At 52.4% G+C, this 22,454-nt stretch overlaps 7 protein-coding genes across 7 annotated transcripts; 4 read left to right on the forward strand and 3 right to left on the reverse strand.

Moving 5' to 3' along the window:
• Positions 1–4,379: 4,379 nt before the first annotated feature.
• YSL5 (putative metal-nicotianamine transporter YSL5) lies at positions 4,380–6,770 on the forward strand (the record flags this gene model as incomplete). The annotated part of the gene is made up of 3 exons (XM_036636152.1): positions 4,380–4,671; positions 4,725–5,381; positions 5,467–6,770. The coding sequence occupies 3 exons, from the start codon at positions 4,380–4,382 to the stop codon at positions 6,768–6,770; spliced, it is 2,253 nt and encodes a 750-aa protein (XP_036497075.1).
• Positions 6,771–7,258: 488 nt separating this feature from the next.
• DCW1-3 (Mannan endo-1,6-alpha-mannosidase DCW1) lies at positions 7,259–8,875 on the reverse strand (the record flags this gene model as incomplete). Its single annotated transcript, XM_036636153.1, has 3 exons — positions 7,259–7,921; positions 7,979–8,709; positions 8,788–8,875. The coding sequence occupies 3 exons, from the start codon at positions 8,873–8,875 to the stop codon at positions 7,259–7,261; spliced, it is 1,482 nt and encodes a 493-aa protein (XP_036497078.1).
• Positions 8,876–11,455: 2,580 nt separating this feature from the next.
• CGCS363_v004305 (uncharacterized protein) lies at positions 11,456–13,425 on the reverse strand (the record flags this gene model as incomplete). The annotated part of the gene is made up of 2 exons (XM_036636154.1): positions 11,456–13,140; positions 13,203–13,425. The coding sequence occupies 2 exons, from the start codon at positions 13,423–13,425 to the stop codon at positions 11,456–11,458; spliced, it is 1,908 nt and encodes a 635-aa protein (XP_036497077.1).
• An 812-nt stretch (positions 13,426–14,237) lies between these two features.
• ZEB1-9 (FAD-linked oxidoreductase ZEB1) lies at positions 14,238–16,275 on the forward strand (the record flags this gene model as incomplete). Its single annotated transcript, XM_036636155.1, has 2 exons — positions 14,238–15,098; positions 15,151–16,275. The coding sequence occupies 2 exons, from the start codon at positions 14,238–14,240 to the stop codon at positions 16,273–16,275; spliced, it is 1,986 nt and encodes a 661-aa protein (XP_036497080.1).
• Positions 16,276–16,367: 92 nt separating this feature from the next.
• CGCS363_v004307 (putative transporter) lies at positions 16,368–18,174 on the reverse strand (the record flags this gene model as incomplete). The annotated part of the gene is made up of 6 exons (XM_036636156.1): positions 16,368–16,507; positions 16,566–16,775; positions 16,827–16,961; positions 17,009–17,215; positions 17,286–17,493; positions 17,548–18,174. 6 exons carry the CDS (start codon positions 18,172–18,174, stop codon positions 16,368–16,370), a joined length of 1,527 nt encoding a protein of 508 aa, XP_036497079.1.
• Positions 18,175–18,774: 600 nt separating this feature from the next.
• Positions 18,775–19,827, forward strand: rhmA (2-keto-3-deoxy-L-rhamnonate aldolase; the record flags this gene model as incomplete). The annotated part of the gene is made up of 3 exons (XM_036636157.1): positions 18,775–18,936; positions 19,010–19,192; positions 19,243–19,827. The coding sequence occupies 3 exons, from the start codon at positions 18,775–18,777 to the stop codon at positions 19,825–19,827; spliced, it is 930 nt and encodes a 309-aa protein (XP_036497082.1).
• Positions 19,828–20,336: 509 nt separating this feature from the next.
• Positions 20,337–21,676, forward strand: xdhA-4 (D-xylulose reductase A; the record flags this gene model as incomplete). The annotated part of the gene is made up of 5 exons (XM_036636158.1): positions 20,337–20,626; positions 20,781–20,927; positions 21,009–21,313; positions 21,368–21,445; positions 21,501–21,676. 5 exons carry the CDS (start codon positions 20,337–20,339, stop codon positions 21,674–21,676), a joined length of 996 nt encoding a protein of 331 aa, XP_036497081.1.
• Between the last annotated feature and the right edge of the window lie 778 nt (positions 21,677–22,454).

Genomic DNA, 22,454 nt, shown 5'->3' on the forward strand with positions numbered 1-22,454 from the left:
AATGTGAACACAATGATGACAAATAGCTCACCGTTTAGAGCCCATAACTTCATGTTTACTTGCCTTTTGAAGTCGCAGCATCGTGCCCACACGTCCGGCCCCGGCGTTCCCATGGGAATCGACTGCCGCTTGCATACTACTCATCAACAACTATCCATGCCGGTCAATCATCTTCTGCAACCATAGTCATGACCCTATTGTGGACTTATATTAGGCTTTTAGAAGACAGTTTTTATCGAATTACTAAGCCATACAGCGTGTAACTGTGAGATCAGCGAGCACACTCAAGAGATGAAGAAACGTGGAAAATGATGGTGGCTGAAGTGGTCAAATACGACCAATAGATTGCGAGAGCTACAATTGATATCTTCTTTATGGCCAATGGATGAAATGTCAATGAGCGTCCACTCCTGGGAGCCTCAAAGTGCCATTCGTGAACCGAGATCCGACCAGTAGGACGCGCTAAGAAATGTCTTTTGTGGTTCCCGATTCCTTCCTAACTACTCTATCTCAATATTCCATTCGTATGCAGCGTACGCATACACCTCTGTATCTGAACAAACTCCAGAGAGGCGCAAAGTTTATCTACAAATGCCCTAAGGATGATGGCCTCAACACCACAAGGTTGAACTCTCTCCTCCTAGGTCTTGTAACCTTGAGCGCTAAGAAATGTCCCCATCCCCAGAAAGGGTCTATCCCAAACAGGAATAAGGTTGACATGAGCGCGCGTGCCGCAACCTCAAGGCAGTCTTGGCGCGGCGCAAAGATCCCTTAGACGCGATTCAAAGGTTCCAGACGTTGGGCTAAGCCGGGGCCTGGGGCGGGTGCATGATGGCGCGCGAAGCCATTTCGAGACCCAATGTCCGGGGCTGGAACAGGGCCTTCCCCGGCGAGCCTGCCCCTTGCGGCTTGAACTCACAGGACGTAGCGAGAACCTAAGATATGGCCAACCAATGTTTTGTCCAGTCCAGTGGCGACTAAGCAATAGGCTACAAGCACACTTGCGGGAAGACTGGTTGTGGCTTTGAAGATGCATGGAATGAGTGGTGGGACGGCTATCCACTGTGCCAATCCTGCGGCGCATTGGTATCCGTCCTCGCCTGTTGCCGGAGTTAAGGTTGTGCAACGGCATACTGCGCAGATGGGTTGGTGGCATCTCTGGGATTTCGACATGTTTCCGAGGAGCGTGATGTTAATGACAGTCTCTGGTATCGTCTGCATGTGAGTATATACTACATAGGCTGAATTCCATGTCGCGAGATTCATTGGACGTATTGGCAATATTTGCCTCTTCGTGGCAGTACATGCTGAAAAGAGCTAGATGAATACATGGTCACAAACATCCTCATTTGCCAGAGAGGAGGCTTTTTTCAGTTGTGATTCCAGTTGCTGCTTCCGCAGACTGAAGGATAACAGTGGTTACTGATGTACCCAGTGTGTTAGTAGACTACGAGCACAAAGTTGACGAGACGGGCGTGGAAAGCCGGATGTATATCGTCGCCGCTGAGCTATCGTGCTGTCTTGTTCGTGCCCGTTAGCCTCAGGAGCATCCCGGACGCCACATGGGCAATTGGCGGGCAGATCGAGGTTTGGCAGGGGTGGGTAGCGATGGTTTGCCCGGCGTCCTGCAAAGGTGCAGGCCGTGATCGCAAAAGTGCTGACAATGCTTCTGCTGACAGATAACAAATGCCCATTGGCCTCAGAGATGGGCGAATTGCTGACTGCCTTGGGTACGTCAGGGATTCAAAACAGTCAGACGGAGAGATCCTGTGCCGCGTTCTGCGTTGCATCGAGGCAGCAGCTAGGACTCTTTGCCCATGGGCCCTTTGCATCGCTTCCTTTGTCTGTCACTGGACGAGTCTGCGATCTAAGGACATGGTAGTCCCCACAAAACGCCCTTCTCTTTGCGATGTTGGCGTAGACGCGTCTTATCTTGACTCTGTGTGTCAAAAAGTGACAGATGTGAGTGATGGCAATGACCGAACGTATTCACGTGGCAGCGAGACCCTCTAGTGTATTTGGCAAACGATGAAGACCCGAGCTTCAAAAGGTCCTCGGCTGGCAAACAGTCAGAAAAACACGAAGATTTTTGCGCTCAATGGTCGATTGAAGTCTTGGCGGCTCCGCATAAAAGGTGGTTGAACGATGGAATAGACGGGGGCCTTTACCCTAAATGAGACCTATCCCATAGTGATGGCCAGGCTGGTCCTGGCTGAAGGCCGAGGGTCTGCAAGATGCTAAGCCGGGAGCGGCAGCTGGGAGGTGGAGAGGCTACTGCGGGGATACATGCGGTTTGGACTTGGTAATTGCTTAAATTGACACACAGAATGATCTGAATGGGATGTTCGTTAGCGAGATCAGCCAGTGGTTCAATGTTGCAGTACTGTTGTCACGAGGATGAAGCTGTTGTTACTTTGGACGTTGGCAACACTGATTCTGTGCAAGCAACACCCGTTTTCTTCGCCTAACGCCGGCTTCACGCGGGTTATGATGCATAAAGTAAGCATAAAATCGCGGCTCAGGTAGCGTCGGAACACTTCGTCGTAGGAGGGGAGCATTCAAGTCGAAAATGAATAGGGGTCCGTACCACGCCCACATTTTCCCCAATTTGCAGCAGCAAAAACAAACCTCAGAGCCTTCGGGACCCGACTGTTCCCCAAGTCCTAGAGCACAAAATCTGCTCCAATGGAGACCCCTGCGGCCCAATATCGGGCGGTCCTTTTGTAGCGCGTCTCGTTTTCCGCGACGAATGGCATGATGATCAGGACCGCCGCTCTGCCAAGACAACTCGCGAAACGTCGAAAGGCACTTTATCCAGTTGCAAAGGAATCCACGAGTCATCTTGCGTGTTGTTATCGCGACGCAAAGAGGTCCGAAAGGCTGTCATCTCAAACACAGAAGAATTACTCTGTTCGGCGCTGTCGATTTTGGGTCGAATGTCATCCCACCGCTAAACGATGCACAAATGTTCCGCACATTGGCCTCATGGTGGGGGAAGCCGCAAAAAAAGTACCGATGCTGGTCTCTTGGCTAGACTTGAACCCCGGCAGCCAAGATGTTATCGGTAGCAACCGGCTCGGCGATGGCAGCTCGCACACTCAGCTTAGTGAGCTGAAAGTCAGCCTCCGCCTGAGGTCTCTTCGCATCGTGAATGCAAGGGTTTCTTCCACTTCTCCTCCAACCCCCGGGGAGCGGCGAACACCTCTGCACCGAGCTTGGTCCTGCTGGTGATCTCTCCACCCCTGGCGTCGTCTCCGACCTGGCCATCACGAGTGGCGTCTCGTTTACCAATTTGTTCTTAATGAATGGAATGGCGCCTGTAGCGGCTGTCACGCGAACTGCGGGTGGCTCGACCGAAGAAAGCTTAGCATTCGAATTTCAACCTGCTAACCTCAGTCCAACCTCGTTGATCGACCCAACAAGTTGACCAGTCAAGTCGCCGCTGTTCGCAATGAGCGCCGTGGGATTGCCCTTCTAGAACGCCACCAGAAACGTTACAAGCCCATTCAGGGCCAACAGGATGTTGTTCCCTGGTGATCCTGCAAGGCGTCGGACAAGCTTCGCTTGGCCATTTGGTGACGGGATGCTCTGGAACCCGGGGACTCCACGAGCTGACAACGACCTGCCTATTCAAGCATTGAAGTGCAGTTGAGGCTTACTGCGTCGGCCAAAGGTGCCCATCCTTTCGGTTGATGCCTCAAGATGGTAGGGGTCGACACGATGAGCGCGGAGGCGAGACGAACGCTCTACACCATCCTCGATTCACGTCGCCGGATCCAGCGAGGGTGGGCAAGCCGTATCCTCTTGTCGTGGGTTAACAGAACTCGCTGCAAACTGACACATCATGAAGTTTGTGCGCCCCCGAGGTAGACTTCACTGCATGCTCCCCGCCCAACAACGCACCGCCTCTTATCTGCCCTGCACCCTGCACGACGTTCCCCGGAGGCCATCCCACCCTTCGGAGAGACAGGGATGGCTAGCTGGTGCCTCGCCCGGGGGTCCTTTTGCTCGACGCTCGTGCCACCAAGACTCCGACTCGACGATCCCCTCCGCTGGCTGGCCAGCCAGTGGGTGAACCGAACTCTCCCATATCGCTGGGTCTTCTGTTCTGGGCGCAGCAGGGGGGCGGCATCACGCATGTAGGTCCGCCGCGCGGGTGCGACCTTGGGGGAAGAAATGGGGAAAAGCAAAGAACGGGCTACTGCAACCATGTGCCCCGTCATCTAGAATATATATCAACTTTCCCATCCAGCTTCTGCTGTGTCCCGTCTCTGTTCTCTCACCCCGCCTTCTGCGTTTCGCAACCACTACCCCGCGCAGGGACTCTGTCTTCATTCTTCACACAGAGCGCGGTGACATACCAGCCAACCCATACAACCATGGCTGAAGAAAAGGTCGCCCCGGTGACCGTCGCTGGCGCTGAGCCTCGTCCGTCCTACACCGGCAGCGCCGTTCATCCCGATGAGAAGGGCGCCATGGGCGGCGAGTGGACCGAGCCCGTCGTCGACACCAAGGTTCCCGAGACCGAGGACGTCAAGGGCGAGGAGGACCTCTACCGTCCTTTGGTGATGGACCCCAATATCCCGCATGAGGAGAGCATCCTGACAGTGCGAGCTGTCGTTGTGGGCTGCATTCTCGGCTCTCTGGTCAATGCATCCAATTTGTATCTTGGTACGTTGATAGCTGTGTCTCGACGTCTGTGCAAGACACTAATGATAATTCAGGATTGAAAACCGGTTTTACGTTTATCGCGTCAATGTTTGGCGCCATCTTCGGCTACGGAGTCATCAAGATGATCTCCAAGTCCAACCTGCCCATTCTTGGAGGCCCTTTCGGTCCCCAGGAGAACAGCATCGTCCAGGCAGCCGCTACCGGTGCTGGAGGTATCGCCGGTATCTTCGTGGCCGGTATCCCCGCCATGTACCGTCTCGGAGTTATGGACAGCACACCATCTGGTGATATCGGCAAGATCTTCACGCTGACGATCTGCTGCTCGTTCTTCGGACTCTTCTTCGTTACTCCTCTGCGCAAGTTCTTCATCATCCGAACTGCCAGAGAGCTGAGGCTCATGTTCCCCACCAACACCGCCACGGCTCTGACTATCCGCTCCATGCATGCCGGCGTCACTGGTGCCAGAGACGCTGTTAGCAAGCTCAAGGCGCTTAGTATCGCGTTCGGTATCTGCATCTGCCATCGCGTGGCTTCTTTGTACGCTGTTGGTATTCTCTACGACTGGCACTTCTTCACTTGGATTCACATCTGGAGCGGTTACAGCTCGTGGGCGTTGAACATTGAGTCGTGGGGTTGGTATTTTGAATGGACTACCGCTTTCATTGGTTCCGGTATGCTTATCGGCATGAACTCGGCCTGCTCCATGTTCGGTAAGTCCCCCTTTCCAGTTGCCTGCCTCCGCCACTTTCCCTTCTCTCCTTCTTTGGACTTCAGGCTAACGTGATTTCTCTCAAGGTGGTGCCGTTCTTGCCTGGGGTCTCATTGGTCCTTTGCTGGTGCACTACGGCGAGTGTGTTGGACTTGATGCCAGTGATGGGGATCCTAATTGGAACGGATACTACGCCTTTACTTCGCTCAAGAACCCCCGCGAGCCATCTCCCAGATACTGGCTGTTGTGGCCTGGTGTGATGGTCATGGTGTGTGCCAGCATGGCTGAGCTGATTGTTCACTGGAAGATCATCTACATCGGCTTTGGCGCTGGCTGGAAGTCGATCTGCGTCTCTATCCACACCCTGCTCATGAAGCGCAACAAGCGTGTCAACTTCTTCGCCAAGGTTGCCGAGCGCGAGGAGAAGCTGGACGAGAACGCCATCGCCGACCCTGCCAGACCTGACCAGCAGGTCGCCACATGGATCTGGGTCACTGGCCTGTTCGCCTCCATCATTCTCTCCATCATCATCATGGCCCTGCAATGGGAGGTCAACGTCGGCATCACAATCCTCGCCCTCATCCTCGCCTTCCTATTCTCCTTCCTCGCCATCCAGATCGGTGGTGTGACGGATCAGACTCCCCTCACGGCTGCTGCCAAGGCCTCTCAACTCGTCATCGGTGGTGCCACCAGCGGCTCCCACTACGGCGTCCAACACGCGCAACGTATCAACCTCATCTCCGCCGGTCTCGCCGCCGGTGCCGCAGACGTTGCCACGGCCCTGACCTCCGACTTCCGCACCGGTTTCCTCCTCGGCACCCCGCCCAACAAGCAATTCATCGCCCAGGCCATCGGCACGTTCTGCAGTGTCTGGCTTGCCCCCGGCCTGTTCGTCCTCTTCACCACCGCCTACCCGTGCATCATCGACGCCGATATCGAGCACTGCCCCTTCGGTGTGCCGAGTGTGGCGGCATGGCAAGCCGTCGCGAGAGTTGTCACAGAGCCAAACATCTCTATCCCGCTCTCTTCTGGCATCTTTGCGGTCGTTCTGGGTATCGTGTCGATTCTCCAGGTCATCGTGCGCCACTACTACCTCACTGGCCCTCGGGAGAAGTACCAGGACTTCCTGCCCAACTGGGGCGCCATTGCCTTGTCTTTCGTCATTCCTGGACCCGTCTTCGTTAACGCTGCCTTCCTCGGTGCTATTATCGCCTTCGTGTGGCGCAGATGGAAGCCAGCGAGCTTTGAGAAGCTCGCGTACGCCGTCGCTGCTGGCATGATCGCTGGTGAGGGTATGGGAGGTGTTGTGAATGCCATCTTGACGCTGGGCAACGTCGCTGGCGATAGATACGGCACCAAGGGCCTGGCCTGTCCTCTGAATGAGTGCTAATTTGGCATTACATTGTTCAGGTCGAGTCTACGCGGCTCGGCTCATGGGATTGTGTCATGGATTCTTATAATGCGAATGGTTGAGATAGTCACGAGCGCTTGCGCTAAATGTCGTCCATGTTGAGTTGGGGAAAGAGATACCAAAATGATTTTATGTAGCAGTACGGCAACTAATACCACCGTGTCTTCGATTGACAAACGTTTGCTTATGTTCAACCTGTCAATGGGACGTCCCAGGTAAAAGAAATGGAACCTCAAATGATGTGCAAGACGGACCCAATATGATGTTAGAAGTTTATTCCCCCTACGTTTGTGGAGTGCCTCGAGCTACCTAGATACCTGTCCTATAACGCCGTTTTATGCCTAGAAGATCATGTCTTCGACCGTCACCCCATGATGCAAGGCCATTGCCTAAAGAGGGGGAGATAAGTGGTGCGCCAACCATAGCCCAGAAATCCGAAAACAACATATGATCATCATCAAAAGAGCCTATCTGAAGGCCGGAAATACACTCTCCTTTGATGTGTCAGGCTCCAAACCCTCCGACTTTCCAGGGCCCTTGCCCTTGCTCTCATTCCATTCCGAAGCGCCGATGGACATCCATCCCCAAATACTCACGGCGCTCACCAACATGATGATAGTAATGATGCTAGCACCGGCCTTGTCGCCCGTAGTAATCGGCGAGAACTCACGGTACGGATGAGAGTTCATGCCGGCATTTGGGTCACCCTTTGACGTGCCTCCCGTGGAGTTGGTCGCAGGGGCCTCGGGGTCCATGATGCTCAGCACGGCACCCAACGCATCCATGGCTTCTCCTGCACCACTCGTCTTATCGACCGCAGGGTCAACGAACACTCCCTTCGTCCAGTAAAAGCCGCAAGCGCGTCCGGATGTTCCTCCGGTGCATTGTTTCAGCGCAGACCGAGTCGAATTGAGAAGGACAGGCCGAATGAGCTCGCGAGTCGATGGCACTAGCTGAGATACGACGTTCATCCAGCGGTGGAGATATCCCTTGAAACTCAGCATGTCTTGGGAACAGCGTCCTTGTTCAAATTCGCAGGGCACCTCGTATGCGGCACCATCGGCGAAGAAGTCCAGGAGGGCGGACTCGACGAGTCTCTCAGTGCGGTCGAACCACTTCTGTTCTCCGGTCTTTGATGTGTCAGCTTATACTCGATACGTTGAGAGGAAATCATCAAAGTAACTTACGTGGTTGGCCATGAATGCACAGCCCTGCATCAAAATAGCGATGTTGTAAGAAAATGTAGCCTTAAAGACGTTGGTGCAGTTCTTCGGGACGTGGCCTCCGTCGTACACCCGGTAGTTCTCGTGGTCGATGTAGTTCACCGCCCACATCCAATCCCAGCTCTCTTCCGCAAAGCGAGCATACGTTTCGTTGTTCGTGTACCGCGCCAGCCGCGCGCCCATGTTGAAAAAGATTCCGTTCGAGATGGTGTTCTTGTAGTCGTAGCCGGTGTTCGTGGGAGGGACCTGCCAGCGCAGACCGCCGCCGCATGTCTCATCGTGGCGGTCCGGGCTAGCCTGTGTCGTCCACACGGCTTGCGCGAGCGCGAGCCATTGCGGTTGGTCTTCTGGAGGATCCGGGAATTTGTTCTCGGCTGCTAGCATGGCTGCCATGCCCCAGAAACCTTGATCATCGTTGCCGAGAGAGGCGGTATGGTTCGGTGGCATGTAATCGCGTCCGGGTCCGACTTGGTGTAGCATACCCTCCGTGATGACATGGTTGTAGCTTGTGTCGCCTGTGTAAAACCAATAATCGATATATGTGCCCATCATCGCGCCGCCCTGCCACCAATAGTAATCTCCTTTCCCATCGTCTGGTGGTCCTGGTAGGATGCCTGGGATCTCTCCGGTCTTATTTCCTTCGTAGAAAAGCATGAGGTCGTAAGCCAACGTGCTGGCTGTGGTAAGAATATCATCTATTGTCCAAGTCAGTACCTTGCGAAATATTATTGGCTGACCCAGGGACGACATGTCGCGATGCATCTGCCTCGTACCTTGTGTCTCGATAGAGTACTCTGCATTGACAGCCCCAGCAAGCAGCAGCGCCGCTGGCGCCACGCCCGAAATCAATGACGACAACATGTTGAGCGAGAGGAAATGTGCAGAAGCAAGCCGTCTCTCAGACCTGCTTCTGACGGATAGTAACGAGCGAGAATATGTGTTTTGAGGGTGTTGTTCGGTGGTTAGGACATGTGGTGGTGTCCTTGCTGCACTGCAAACGAAGGGCGGTCACAACTATCGGGTCGGTCGATCGTAGCGTTCTAGAAGACTGGGGTGCAGATTCGTCGGGGTAAATGGGGAGAAGCGGAGGGTCGGGTCGTCACTCGGTGCCTGGGACCTTGAGAGATAAATGGTTGCGTCTACAGACGTGGTGGCTGGGATCGTCTGCGTCGAATGACTTCGCCGCCGGGCTGCAGTCTCTCGTGATGGGTGCTGGTGGGATTGCACGGCTCGTTGGACCTGGGAGGTTGACAGGAAGGCTGTAAATAGACCGACAGAACGAATGCACTGCGCCGCTCCAGATATTCAGGGAGCAGGAACACAGCTGATCAAGGGAACATGGAAAGATGGCAGACATCCAAGGAACGACCGGAAGATGCGCATACACCTAAAAGCAGGCTTACGGGGACATAAAATCTGGGGAAAGCAGGACGGTAACATCGGTGGTATCGATGACACTTTTGTTCCTTCGCACGACTTGGCGCCAGGACGGTGACAGGATGGCTGTACATAATGGCGACGGGTTCTTGGCCTGGCCACCTGAATCTTGGGGTGATGAGTGACATGGGCCAGTTAGAGAAGAAATGGACTGTTAGCCCCGTTTGACAAGAAAGTTTGGGTCACCCAAGACTTTGATGAAGGCTAGCTCTGCCTGGCGGGCATGTTCCAAGAAGTGAATGACGACGCGGGCAGAAGCTTGACATCGAGAAAAATAAGAGGCGCCTGAGAAGAGGACAACACCATGAGTGCACAGCTTTGCTGGGCATTGGGGCGGTGCAGGGCCTGCCATCCAATCTCACATTCTCGCTGGCCCAGGGCCCGTCATATTCCATGTTCAGGCGGTTTTAGTGTGCAGGTACGCCAAGAGAAATATACGAAAAGAACGCGAAGGGAATGCGGCACCGTCAGGGATGGACGGTCTGGGCAGCACATCTATTGGGGTTTGGCGAGCCTGGGCGCAATCCGTATTTGTGAGATCATCCGCCGGAACACCTGGGCCTAGGGGTCTTGGGGGCTCTTGGGGTCTTGACGGTGTTTCCAGCCGTTCCGGCTTCCGTCAGTTCACCCATCTTGTACGCCGGTTTGACACACGGGAGCTCTTGGGATGTTTTGGCACCGGTGATCCGGCTCCAGTCCGGAGGGTCGATGAAGTCAACATTAACTTAAGGTGTTCAATGGGCGCCAGCGCGTCACCATCGGCCGCCAGGGGGCTGTTTTGTAGGGGACGGGAACAAAGACCGACCAACCAACCTCCAGGCTTCGCGCGCGGGGAGCATGAATCGGGTCTCGCGGACCGACTTTTAGATCCAGCCCCAAGGGCTTGGTTTGGGTCTAGCGCGCTTGTCCCCTTGCCGGATGGAGGCTGAGCTGACACCTTGATAGAGAGGAGATGGAAGAGACAATCTGATACAGTGGCTCTTCAGTGGACAAAACAGCAGCCGTCAGTTTGGAGGAATGCGCTGCCCCTGCCGCTCATCATCAAACTGCATTTCTGGAAGCGCTCGGCACAGCGCAAATCAGTGCACCGCCAGCATTTCGTGTTACAAAGATTGTCGCCAAGAGGCTATAGGCTTGGGCGAAATTCACAGACGAACTTGAATGACAGGTGCGCAACAAGAGTCTTGCCTAGAAGTACGAATGATGAGGGTATTTCGCTTTGCTGAAGTGTACCCACAGCCTAGAGAGATCCCTCAGCGTGCCCAAACATCAGGGGCTTCGTTATGGAATTTCTGAGGGATGAGTCCACAAGATTGAAGTAATGAAACAAACGAAGAAGACTTCGCAGAGAGGTGTCTGCACTGAGTGATTTGCCTCTTCCAGATGCCAGTCTGATCGTTCGGAGGCAGTGTTGAAAAGCCTTTCTGCCGTACATGAACCAACCCCTTCCTGTAGAAGAGACCGACCAACTTTTATTTACTGTCTCAGCGCGGCAACATTCCCTGTGTACTGGATTTAATAAGGACACTTGGAATTATACTTCGAATCAGCATAATAGTGGAAGAAACGATGATAGTAAAAATGTCAATAACAAAAGAGGCATTGACGGCGACGGCGACAACAGGAATGGAGAGTTTGCCTTAGTCCCTAGGAACATTAATCGTGCATTTTAGCACAAGGTCTCCTGTAGGATTGTTGCCCTCCACTGGGCTCTCATGCGGGGTCTTGTGGCCTCGGCCCCAAAGTAGATAGGTAGCCCCTGGAGTAGAGCCCACCAAGGGACAGAAATATGAAGCTGAAGCAACAGCGTAAATTTGTTCGACGTCTGACGTTTGATAATAGGCCATAATTACCATTCGGTAAAGGATTCACGGATTCGGCCAAGATAAGAAAATGAGTCTGATCGCTGTCACGACATATCTAGCAAAGAGCTAAAGCCGACGATTGACATTTCAGCGGTGCGCCGCTGCCAGGAAAGAGTCCCATTGATTTATTTGATTCTGATCAAATCATGTTGAAATCACGTAGCTTCAGACTGTGTAGATGGCTCTGAACCTTGTCTCCCTTCCATCTGAACGAGCCGACTCGCTGATAGCAACCGACGGGCCCTGACTTGGGAAGGACAAGAACTATGCCGGCGCCTTCGCTGCCTTCCGGACTATTCCATTCGATAATAGGAGCACAGAATAGCCGTCCATCGGCTTTCTTCCACTGTTCTGCAGCCCTTGTCACCCTCTTTGCCCCATTAAACTCGACACTCTTGCTCAAGTCAATGGCTGGGGCGCTGATATGCGATATCATGGCCTCTATGTAGGACGTGTACTCGTCAAGCACAACAGACGTGTACTGGTCAAAGTCCCACCGCTCCTGGCCCAAATCTTCAGCCGTCCCCGGTATGTGGTGAAAGCCCCCGTCCGCTCCCTGGAAACGTAGTGCTTCGTCTCCAACCTCGACCTCGACCAATGGAGCACGAAGTCGTAGGAAACCCCCGGTTACTTCACCGTAGGGGGAAGGCCCTACTTTTGACAGCTTTATGTCCAGAACATCGCAGACTGAGGTTGGATGATTACCATCAGGGCCGTACCTGGTGTGATGGAAGTATACCCCTCCCTCAACCGAAGCCCACGACCATGACGGCGCCCGATACTCGGTGGTCCGATACTTCATCGGAACCATCTCATCAGGACCCGCAACCCAGCAAAGTGACTGAGGTAGTTGGGACCTCCACATGCCAGCGATGTACTCGTCGCCAGCAAAGTCCTCGTGATATGCGGTTGCAAGCCCGGCAATGGCAATCATTCTGTCCGAAAGAACGGTCATTCCGCACGTCGTGTACTTCTCGACCAAGCTGCACCACATGAAATGGGTGAAGGTCTGTCCGGAAGCTGATGATCTTTCACGACCTTTGGCGTTGTCCATGTCATTGGGCAGGCCATCAGGCCAGGTCTCGCAGAAGGTTCCTCCACGGCATCCCCACCAGAGCTGATTGCGTGTGAGGCACAGGTTCCGAGTGGATAAGCGTGCTTCTTGCAGAACCCATGAGCGGCGGTATAACGGGGACTCCTCAACTTCTTGCATCCAAATGTCGGTGTTGGTAACGAGGAACCGCTCATTTTTGATGCCGCGCCACTTCGGAATTATCTCCATGGGCCTTATGGTGCCCGTGTCTCGGTTCTGGAAGCTCAACTCCGAATTCTCGGCTGCGGCGCATGCGGAGATGTTGAGCAAGGAGTTGCGGTACACATCGCACATGGTTGCTGCCTCGGCACGCCAGTCGTCTTTCGAGTCTTGGATGATGCAAAGCGAGTCGATCCAGATGAACTTGATGCCGAACCCCACCATGACATCGAGCGCCTCTTTGTAACTTGCTGGCAACGTCGCTATTTCTATGCCATTCTGGAGCTCGAGTTTGTTCGTCTGAAGCAACTTCAACGTCTTTGCTTGCCCCCAACAATGAGAGAAGGATGCGTAAGCTGGACAAGCTTTGGCGTCAAGATGTTCAACAACGCGAACGGTAGTGGAGTTGACGATTTCCACTAGTCTCGTGGGTCGATAATTCGTGTTGATATGCTTGGAGCATTGCTGGTGATTCTTCAGGCAATCTTTCAGCCACTTATGAACTGGAGTCCACGATCCGGGGCTTCCCAACTGAGCAGGGGGCTCATAAGATCTGACATATGAGCTCGCATCTTATTAAGAACCATTAGTAGGCACCCCGACAAATCATGCGAGGTGTTAAGAATGAACTTACTCGATGTGGGGACCATCTCAAACCCCCATATCGGTGCAAATCCTGACTTGTTTGGTCCCTTCATCTCAGTTCCTGTCTTTGGTAACTTGACATATCCCTGACCATCGATATTCTTGCAGTCTAGTGAAGAAGTCGTCGCCTGGCTCGACTCAGAAACATCATCCTCCTCGTCCCATCCTGCATCAATGGTCAAGCGAAGCCTTGGCTTGTTTGTTGTCGACATCTTTGGGTATGACAAATACCAATTCGCCTTGAACGGTTGGTTTCCGCCGAAAAGCTCAAAGGCTAGACTCTTAGTTACGAAACTGCAGAGATGACATCCGCTCTTTGCCGCCTGCAGGACATCATCCCTTGACTGATGGTGCGGGCGATCTTCACGTAAGATTTGTTCCCCTGTGAAGATCCCCGCGCAGGTTTGACAGAGCTGAGATTCCATGGCTCAGTCAAGCTGCATTAGCGAGGTCTTTTGAAGTGGAGTTCTTGGCGATGGAAGGTGACTTATCCTGAAAGCGTAATGCAACACAAAGACTCAAACTCGTCGTCTATCTGGTGGATGGGATGCGTACGGGAAAAGAGATGCCGGAGGGAGAATTCCAGCGGAACTGCAATGCGGGATAGTGCTGACATGCAGCCTGATGTTCCCTTGAAGGCCCTTGATCTATCCAATCACGTCTCTCGTTGCAATTATGCCGCCGTCAGCCTGTATCGTACCCACAACAGGTCGAATCGCGTCTCGAGCATCCCACTAATATGCATGCGGTCACCTAAAGCCTTCATGGGCATAGACCGAGGGAACCAATAACAATTACTATCGTAATTAGGGCAGAATGCGACATTGCCGTTCCACGCAACATCAATCTGTCGCCACTGTTGACTCCGATGATCATTTGCAAGCCAACCCCTTTGATCATGCCCTTAGATTCAGCTTTGGGACACCTTCGGTCATCAATCTACTAGGCTCTAGGGAAAACAAAAGCCATTTGCGCCATCCTACCGTGGTCTCGGTATTTGATTCATACATCTTCATTACTCAAGATGCCCGTCATGTCCCCGTTAATGCTTGGCTCTATCTTCCTGCACTTCGCGCTTCGAGCCGCCGCTACAGTTTCAGACATCAAGCCTGCCGTGGAAGTCGTTGCCGCGACAGCAGCCGCAGGAGCACTGCTTCAAAGCACGGAGGTACAGCAGTTGACCGAAGATGTTGTGACTCGCATAGTCGATCACGAGACGACAGCCGAGTACGCGTCCTACTTCACCTTCGGAGACGATCCTGTCTCGCCTTCAACTCAGCCTCAAGTACGCGCAGCTTGCAAAGCTTTTCCTGGCGATCCAAGCTGGCCAAGAGATGAAGTATGGGGCGTCTTGGATCAACTACTCGGAGGAGCTCTGATCCCAACAAAACCTCTGGGAGCTCCCTGTTACAACTCTCAATGGGGTGCAAGAGATGATATCGAGTGCGCCAATATCATCAAAAACTCTGCAAACGCCAACTTCCTAAGCGCCGACCCCACAGCCAATTACTGGCCCATCTTCCAAGGACGCACTTGTCAGCCAAAAAACGAGATATCTGGTTCCGAATGCACTATTGGGGGCTACCCGGAGTATGCAATAAACGTAACAAGCGTTGCGCAGATTCAGCTTGCGGTCAATTTTGCTCGTGCAGCCAACTTACGTCTGGTGATCAAGAACACTGGGCACTGTTATCTTGGAAAGTCGTTGGGGGCCGGTGCACTCAGCCTATGGATGCACAATGTGAAGGACATTGAATATTTGCCCAAGTACGAAGGACCTGGATACTCTGGTCCCGCGATGAAGTTAGCCGCCGGCGTTAGTGTCCGAGAAGTTTACGAGGTTGCTGAACAGAACAACGTTACCGTCCTAGGTGCAGTTTCTTGGGTAGGTTCTGTCTCTTCAATGTCCATCAAATCAGCCACTGATAGCATGACAGAGTGTAGGGTACGCTGGTGGCATGATCACCGGGGGAGGTCAGAACCCCCTTGCGGGCATCTACGGAATGGCCGCCGACCACGTTGTCGCTTTTCAGATCGTGACTGCTGATGGCCGTTTCCGAACTGTTTCCGAAAAGGAGAACCCCGATCTGTTCTGGGCTCTCTGTGGTGGCGGCGGCGGGACTTTTGGCGTCATCACATCAGTCATCATCCGCGCACATCCTCGGATGAATGTGGTGACGGCAAAGTGGACACTCGATGCTTCCAATAATAGCATCGACCAGTTTTGGAAGGGCGTGAGAAAGTTCTACGACGAGTTCCTCAACTGGACTGACGCCGGGCTGTATTCCTTCTACATCATGTGGCCGACACCGCAGCTCAGCATGAACTATATGTTTGCCCCGAACCACACTTTGGACTCCTACAACGAGGTTGTAAGGCCTTTCTTCGAATACCTCGAGGCGAACAACATCACTTTATCAGTATCGCATCAATCCACGGCACATACGTCTTTCTACTCGGCTTACCAGGCAACGTGGGGTGCAAATCAATTTCCCGTTGGCGTTGACACGTCGCTTCCTGCGAACCGACTGGTGCCCCGCCGAAACTTTGTCGAGAAATATGAGGAGACCTATGCTCTCATCAAATCCCACGTCTCATCCGGCAAGCACTTTCTGGGTTATCACAACGCCCCTGGTAACGCGGGCCCAAGTGTCGGAAACCAGAACAATGCCGTCAACCCCGCCTTCCGCGAGATGGTCTTTTTCCTGGTGACCTCTTCAAACCGTACCGCTGATCACTCGACTCCCGCCGCTCTGGCTACTCAAAATATGTATCTCCAGGAACAGGTTCTCCGACCATGGCGCGAAATTGCCCCGGTCTCCGAAGGGGGCGGCACATATCTCAACGAAGCCAGTGTCGAGGAGTCTGACTGGCAGGAGAGTTTCTATGGAGGGAATTACCCAAGACTTAGTCAGATCAAGAGAAGGTGGGATCCTAATGATGTCTTCTATGCCGTCACCGCGGTGGGGAGCGAGAGGTGGACTGTGTTGGACGGGGACCAGGGTGTGCAAACGCAGAACGGAAGATTGTGCCGTGTCTCTTCCCCAGAGGACAGGCTGTAACGATCATGCTTTCATTTCAGGCGCTGAGATGATACTCAATCTCCAGAATTGGTGCTATTCGCGGAGGACCAACGCTCCCGCCACGTCAGTCTCTAGTAATTGTACTTAAAATGAATGTTCTCCCGATCGGTCATATCAACTTCAGCATTTAGCTTGCCGAGTCGCTCACTTTCTTCCTCAGAGATGCCTTGTTCACGAATGAGCTTCGCGCGTCTTCGGTTCTCCCAGATATCTGAGCTCGTGTATTAGCATTCATCTTAAATCGCAACTTGTAGTAGGTTTTGACTTACAGTAGAACCGCCACGCCCCCATGCTGCAGAACTCAACGCAATAGAGAACAGCACAAGCAGTAAGACCGCGAATATACTTTGGTGCGTCTGAGGCCACGAACATCTGAGCTCCCACCGCGTTTCCAACACAATAAGCGACGAACAGAACTGTTGATGTGACGGTCTTCTTCGTTCTGCCGGCGACGTTGGAGGGCAGGAAGGTCCAGATCACTAAAATAACATCAGATACGGTGTCAAACTGAATCATACGATACTACTCACTTAGACCAGGCAATGATCCAAACACTTGCAAGATGTACATGCCCCATCTAGTCCACTTCATGGAGTCTGTTGGGAGCAGAGCCAAAGCCATCATGCCGCTGAAGGCAGGAACGAGGGAGAACATCATCATCAGGACTTCGGGCTGTTAGCAGCAATCAGGAATCAAAACTATAGGGACTTACATCGGAGGTTAGGCTTCTTCAGGGTGACGTATCCGACAACCAAGAACCAGCAGATGCTAACACAGTAGTATGGAGTAGAACCCTTTAGGAGTGTCTCCAAGTTTGAAAATCCGAACGACTTCCAGATCAATTTCGAAAATGTGGTGTTCGCTCCGTTCGGTAGTGCGTTGATAATGGTCACGAAAAAGAAGAAGTAGGTTTGCGGATCTGTCAATGTTGTCTCGTCAGCCTGAAGATGTCCCTTAATGCAATTGTCTCCAACGAAGACGTGACGTACCCTTGAAAGTGCTCCAAACTTGCTCCCACTTGAACTCAGAGCGCTTGTTCTTATCGGACCCGGTTTGATTGGCAACCACGCGAGCAATTGCCGCCTTCTTCTCTTTTTCGTTGAGCCATCGCACTTCACGAAGCGTACCGAGAATGAACCACACAAGGATTCCGCACGCAATGGTCAAGCTGCCGAGGAAGAAGGAGATTCCTTTCCACTGCAAGATAGATGTCAGTCCATGCCATTAAGTCTTTTCAAGAGATAGGCTTACTGCTGCAAGACCATTGGGGTCTTTCTGTGCATGCAATCCGATACCGTACATGCACAGACCGGTGATGATGTTCATCCCAGCATTGGATGTTCCCCAGATCAAAGACCGCAGTGTGTGCTCTTGCGAGGTATACCAAGCTCCCGTGATCAGCATGAAAGTTGGTGAAATTGTGCATTCCAAAGCGCCTTGGAGGGTGCGAAGAATCATGAGGTGTGCGAAGTTCTTTGCAAACGCAATGCAGAGAACCACGACGCCCCATAGTATCATCACAACGGAAAGAAACTTTCCAGTATGACTCTTCTGAATCAGCCAGTTACCGGGAAACTCGCACACCAAGTAAGACAGATAAAAGATGGTGCTCAGCCAGTTGAACTGCTCGCCAACCAATCCGGTGTCTTCGCGAAGGCCGAATACCGCCTGCACGCTGAGAGATGTCTTGTCGGCCTGTTGGGTGCCATAGCAAACCCACATCAACGGGAGGAGGAACAAGTCGATCTTGAAACGCAACTTCCGGAAGTAGGAGTCGGAGTATTCGGTCGCATCTTCGATGGTGCCTTCGATAACATCATTGGGCTTGTCGTTGACGTCCAACTCGTCGGTCTTCTTGATATCGGGCTCGGAAGTCATCCTGGCGTCAACAAGGCGAAATGGGGAAAATACGACGATGCCCTCAATAGAATTGTCGCCAGAGGCGGAAGGTGACCTGTTATTTGTAATTCGACTATGTAAACTACCGAGGATACCCCACTGAGACACTGCTTCCTTATATTCAACGACAATCTGAGTTGCGGTCACCGCATCTCTCTCCATCCTTATCAGCGCGCACCTGTAGGGGACCAAGTATCAGTTACACGACGCGTTGTCGATTCGGCCGGATCTCCCCCGATCAGGCCGGTAAGGTGGCGATGTCGGAGATAGCCCGGTTTGCCATGGATAAGCAGAAGCGTGCGATAATGATTGGCGTACTTGGCATTGATCTGACATGGGAACTTATCGTCGCACCCTGGACATGCTGTGATCGATTAGCCAATTGTTTCCAACTACAGTCGCCAGCGGCCCGGGACCCGGCCGAAGCTACCCCTCATGCCAACAGCTTACGCCAAATACTCAGTGTCAAGAAGATCAACGGAAGACGGAAATGCGTAGTCACATTCAATTGTTACCAAGAAACATTTGCTCTCAATTTGCAAGCACCTTTGATCATCCAATTGAATCACATTCAGAACCATGGCAAACCAAATCAAGTCCCCTGTTGTTGATGCGACAGGCAAGACACGATTGCGGGAATCTCTAGAAAGGGCCAAAAGAGGTGAAGGCCCGAGCGTTGGTCAATGGCTTGAGTTCCCCGGCTACTCCCTGGCGAGGACAGTGGCGCCCTTGGGAGAGGATGTAAGTTATTGAGCAATCCCAAATCTCGATCTCTAGGTTGAAATGTTCGCAACAATTTGACACATTTTGACAGTGGATTCTTATCGATACGGAGCATGGAAATATCGACGACAGAGATATGTACCTTCAGGTCGGGGCCATCTCGACTTCAGGGGTGTCACCCATCGTGAGGATACCTGCGTCGGAGCACTGGATGATGAAGAGGGCACTGGATTGTGGTGCCCATGCAATCATGGTTCCGATGTGTGAGACAAAGGTGTGAACGAGCAATTTTAATTCTCCATTGAAGGCTAATGATTTCCTTAGGAACAAGCAGAAGCTGTTGTTCGGGCATGCAAGTATCGCTCAGCTCGATGGCCCCAGGGTCTTCGCGGAGCCGGGGCCATGTTCGCGCACTCCGCATTCAATCAAACCGGTCGAGATTATTTACTCAGCGCAAACGATAACGTCATGGTCTGCGTGCAAATAGAGAGCCAAAAGGCCGTGGATAATGTGGAGGAGATCGCTGCAGTAGATGGGGTTGACATGCTGTTCATCGGCCCCAACGATCTCGCGGCCTCGATGGGCCATGTGGCATTTGATCATGCTTCAATCCCCGAGGTCCAGGAAGCAATTGCTCGTGTTCTGAAAGCTGGGCTTGACGCCGGGAAGTACGTTGGGCACTTCGCGCTCAGTGCCGACGTTGCGGCGGCCAAGTATAAACAAGGGTTCCACTTCGTGAACTGCGGAGCGGACATCGTTGCCATCGCCACATGGATGTCTATTGAAATGGGAAAGCTGAAGAGCCTGGTGTCTAAGAAGGCTGACGAGGACAAGCCGAAGGAGGTGAATGGCACCAACGGAGATTTGGATACAACGGAAGACCCCAAAACGGCCACCGAGTACAATTAATTAGACCTGCCCTGAGTTTTATAGAGCACTTTTTCTCCAGTCGTCTTCACAAAGTGTCTGTAAAAAAACGCGTTGTTTTATCTGACTGATTGCTTAAAGTTTTGTCGAATTGATATTTGGACTCGTAGCCTACTCAGCCCGTGATAGCGACGGGTAAAATGGGAAACTGCAGGATGACTACGCCAAAGCCGTAACGTCACTCGTAGGCGAAGACTACCGTATTCAATGTGCTATGAACATCCACCAACCTCGATATATGGGACCCACTCAACAACAAATCGATAAGGAGAGGCCGGGCCGGGCTCCGAGCCGAGACTTGCCAAAGGCATCATGAAGCATTGTCGGCTTCATGATGAAGAAGTGGCAAAAGCTGGAGCAGAGGTCGATCTCAAAAGTATTGAGATAAAAACGGGTGTATGCTATATATACAAAAAGTCAATACAGCAATCACCTTGAGGTCTTCTTGAACCTTAGATACTGCAATGGCCGATGTTCTGAACAATCAAAACATGGCTGACATTTTACCATACTCAAATCGATCCGTTGTGTGGGCAGGCGTCAGAAAACTCGAAATTCGACAGCAACCCATCCGAGTACCGAACGACGACGAGGTTCTGGTCGAAGTTATCACCACTGGTATTTGCGGGTCGGATTGCCACAACTGGGACAGTGCCAATGTCTCCCGTGAACTGATCCTGGGCCACGAGTCGGCAGGTCTCATCAAGACCATCGGAAAGAATGTCACAGACAGATTTGTCGGCCAGCGCGTGGCAATCGAGCCCGGATTCTCATGCAGGGAGTATGGGATGTCCCTGACAAAAACCTTCGTTGTAGACACTGAGTCTAACTAAGCCTGCCTTTGGCCACAGGTGCGAGTTTTGCGGACGGGGAAAGCAGAATATCTGCTCTAGATTGAAGTACTGCGGGATGGATCCCACTGACGGGACTCTAAGTCAGTACTTCACCTGCCGGGCTTCTAACACGGTTGCCATTCCTGAAGATGTTTCTTGGGAGGAGGCAGGCTCGATCCAGCCGCTAGCGATTGCGGTTCAGGTTGCGAGAAGGGCATCGCTGAATCCGAGTCAAAGCCTGGCTATTTTGTAAGTGAAACTCAGGATTGTGTTCAGTCCCTCCAGAAACATTGTTGTAGCCTTGTCATTCTTGATGCTGACGGGTGACAGTGGATGCGGACCTCTTGGTCTCCTCATTCTAGCTGTGGCGAAGGCATATGGCGTCAAGAAGATCGTTATGTTCGACATTGAAGAGTCTCGAACGAGATTTGCCGAGTCCTATGGAGCTGATGTCGGAATTGTCACGCCAAGAAATAGCGACCCTTCTCAAGATGTCCTGTCCTTCTCTCAACATTACGCCAGGGAGGTCATCACCAAGTACGGCTTGGGATACGGCTTTGATGTTGCCATCGAGGCTAGTGGCGCTGAGATATGCTCTACGATGGCAATTTGCATGCTAAAAGCAGGCGGAACATGTGAGTTGCTCATGCCGACTCCCGTGAACACCCGTCATGCTGATCGAATATCAGGTATACAGGCGGGCCTGGGAAGGCCGATGGCATCGTTGCCCCTTTTCTTGATTACAGCCAATGAACTTGACGTAAAGGGTAGGCTTCTGCGAAACTCCTTACTTGAATCCTTGCTGACAAGTACTCTTCGCAGGAACCGTTCGGTATACTCATGGGTGCTTCGAGGATGCCATTAGTCTGTTATCTACGAAAAAGGTTGACCTCAAACCGCTGATCACGTCCACGTATCCCTTGACCCAGGCAAACGAGGCATTTGAGGCACAGCACGCCAGAAGGGACATTAAGATAGTTATTTTCAACCAGATGTAAAGAGACCACCTATCTTTCTGTACTAGAGCAACCACCGATTCGGTGTACTCGGTGCATAGCGTCGCCGTCATCGTCGCTCAAATGTACTTTGTTTTCTCTAACCAGAGACCTGAATCATCTACAATTGTTATATTCGTCGGTATTATCGTCTCGACAGAACCTCGATCACATTTGGTATTGATCGAAGTAAGGTTTGAAGTTTATCGAGTGAAAAGGGAATAACCGGGTAGGCATGAGAATATCAAGCGGTCTCAAAATCAATTAGATCGAGCGGTTCATCATGCTACTTAGCCAAGAGCGCCTGCATTAATCCCAAGACGAGAATAAGACTGGATCCAAAGGATCGAATGGAAAAAACTCAGACCCAGGTATTTCGCCCCACAGAAAGTTTTCACCCCCGGTTCGGGGAGTGTTCGTCCCCTCAAAGTCATCCAGCGTTCTTTTGTTGGTGTTCCTCTTAGATTGAACCGGTGAAATACTGGTCTGGCTTTGGCGAGTATTGCGTTCAAGAGCCAGCTTGCTTCGCTGGTGCTGTAGCAACTGCTCAATGATAACCCGGCTTCGCTTCGCGCCAGACCAGCGAACTTCGACATCCCTCAAGAACGAAACACATTTCTTCACATCATCCAGAACCTCGGGATTAGAGTGACTTGAAGGCATCCGTAGGCTGTTTTCATATGGCGCATCAGCGACCACACGTCAAGAGAATTCGAGCTCAGGTGGGGGACTGGACTTACAGCACGATGCCAGAGAGCGTCATATAATGAACTGAGAGAGC

This window comes from Colletotrichum siamense (assembly GCF_013390195.1).
Source record: "Colletotrichum siamense strain Cg363 chromosome Unknown KSG_Cg363_contig03, whole genome shotgun sequence".
NCBI classification, from domain to species: domain Eukaryota; kingdom Fungi; phylum Ascomycota; class Sordariomycetes; order Glomerellales; family Glomerellaceae; genus Colletotrichum; species Colletotrichum siamense.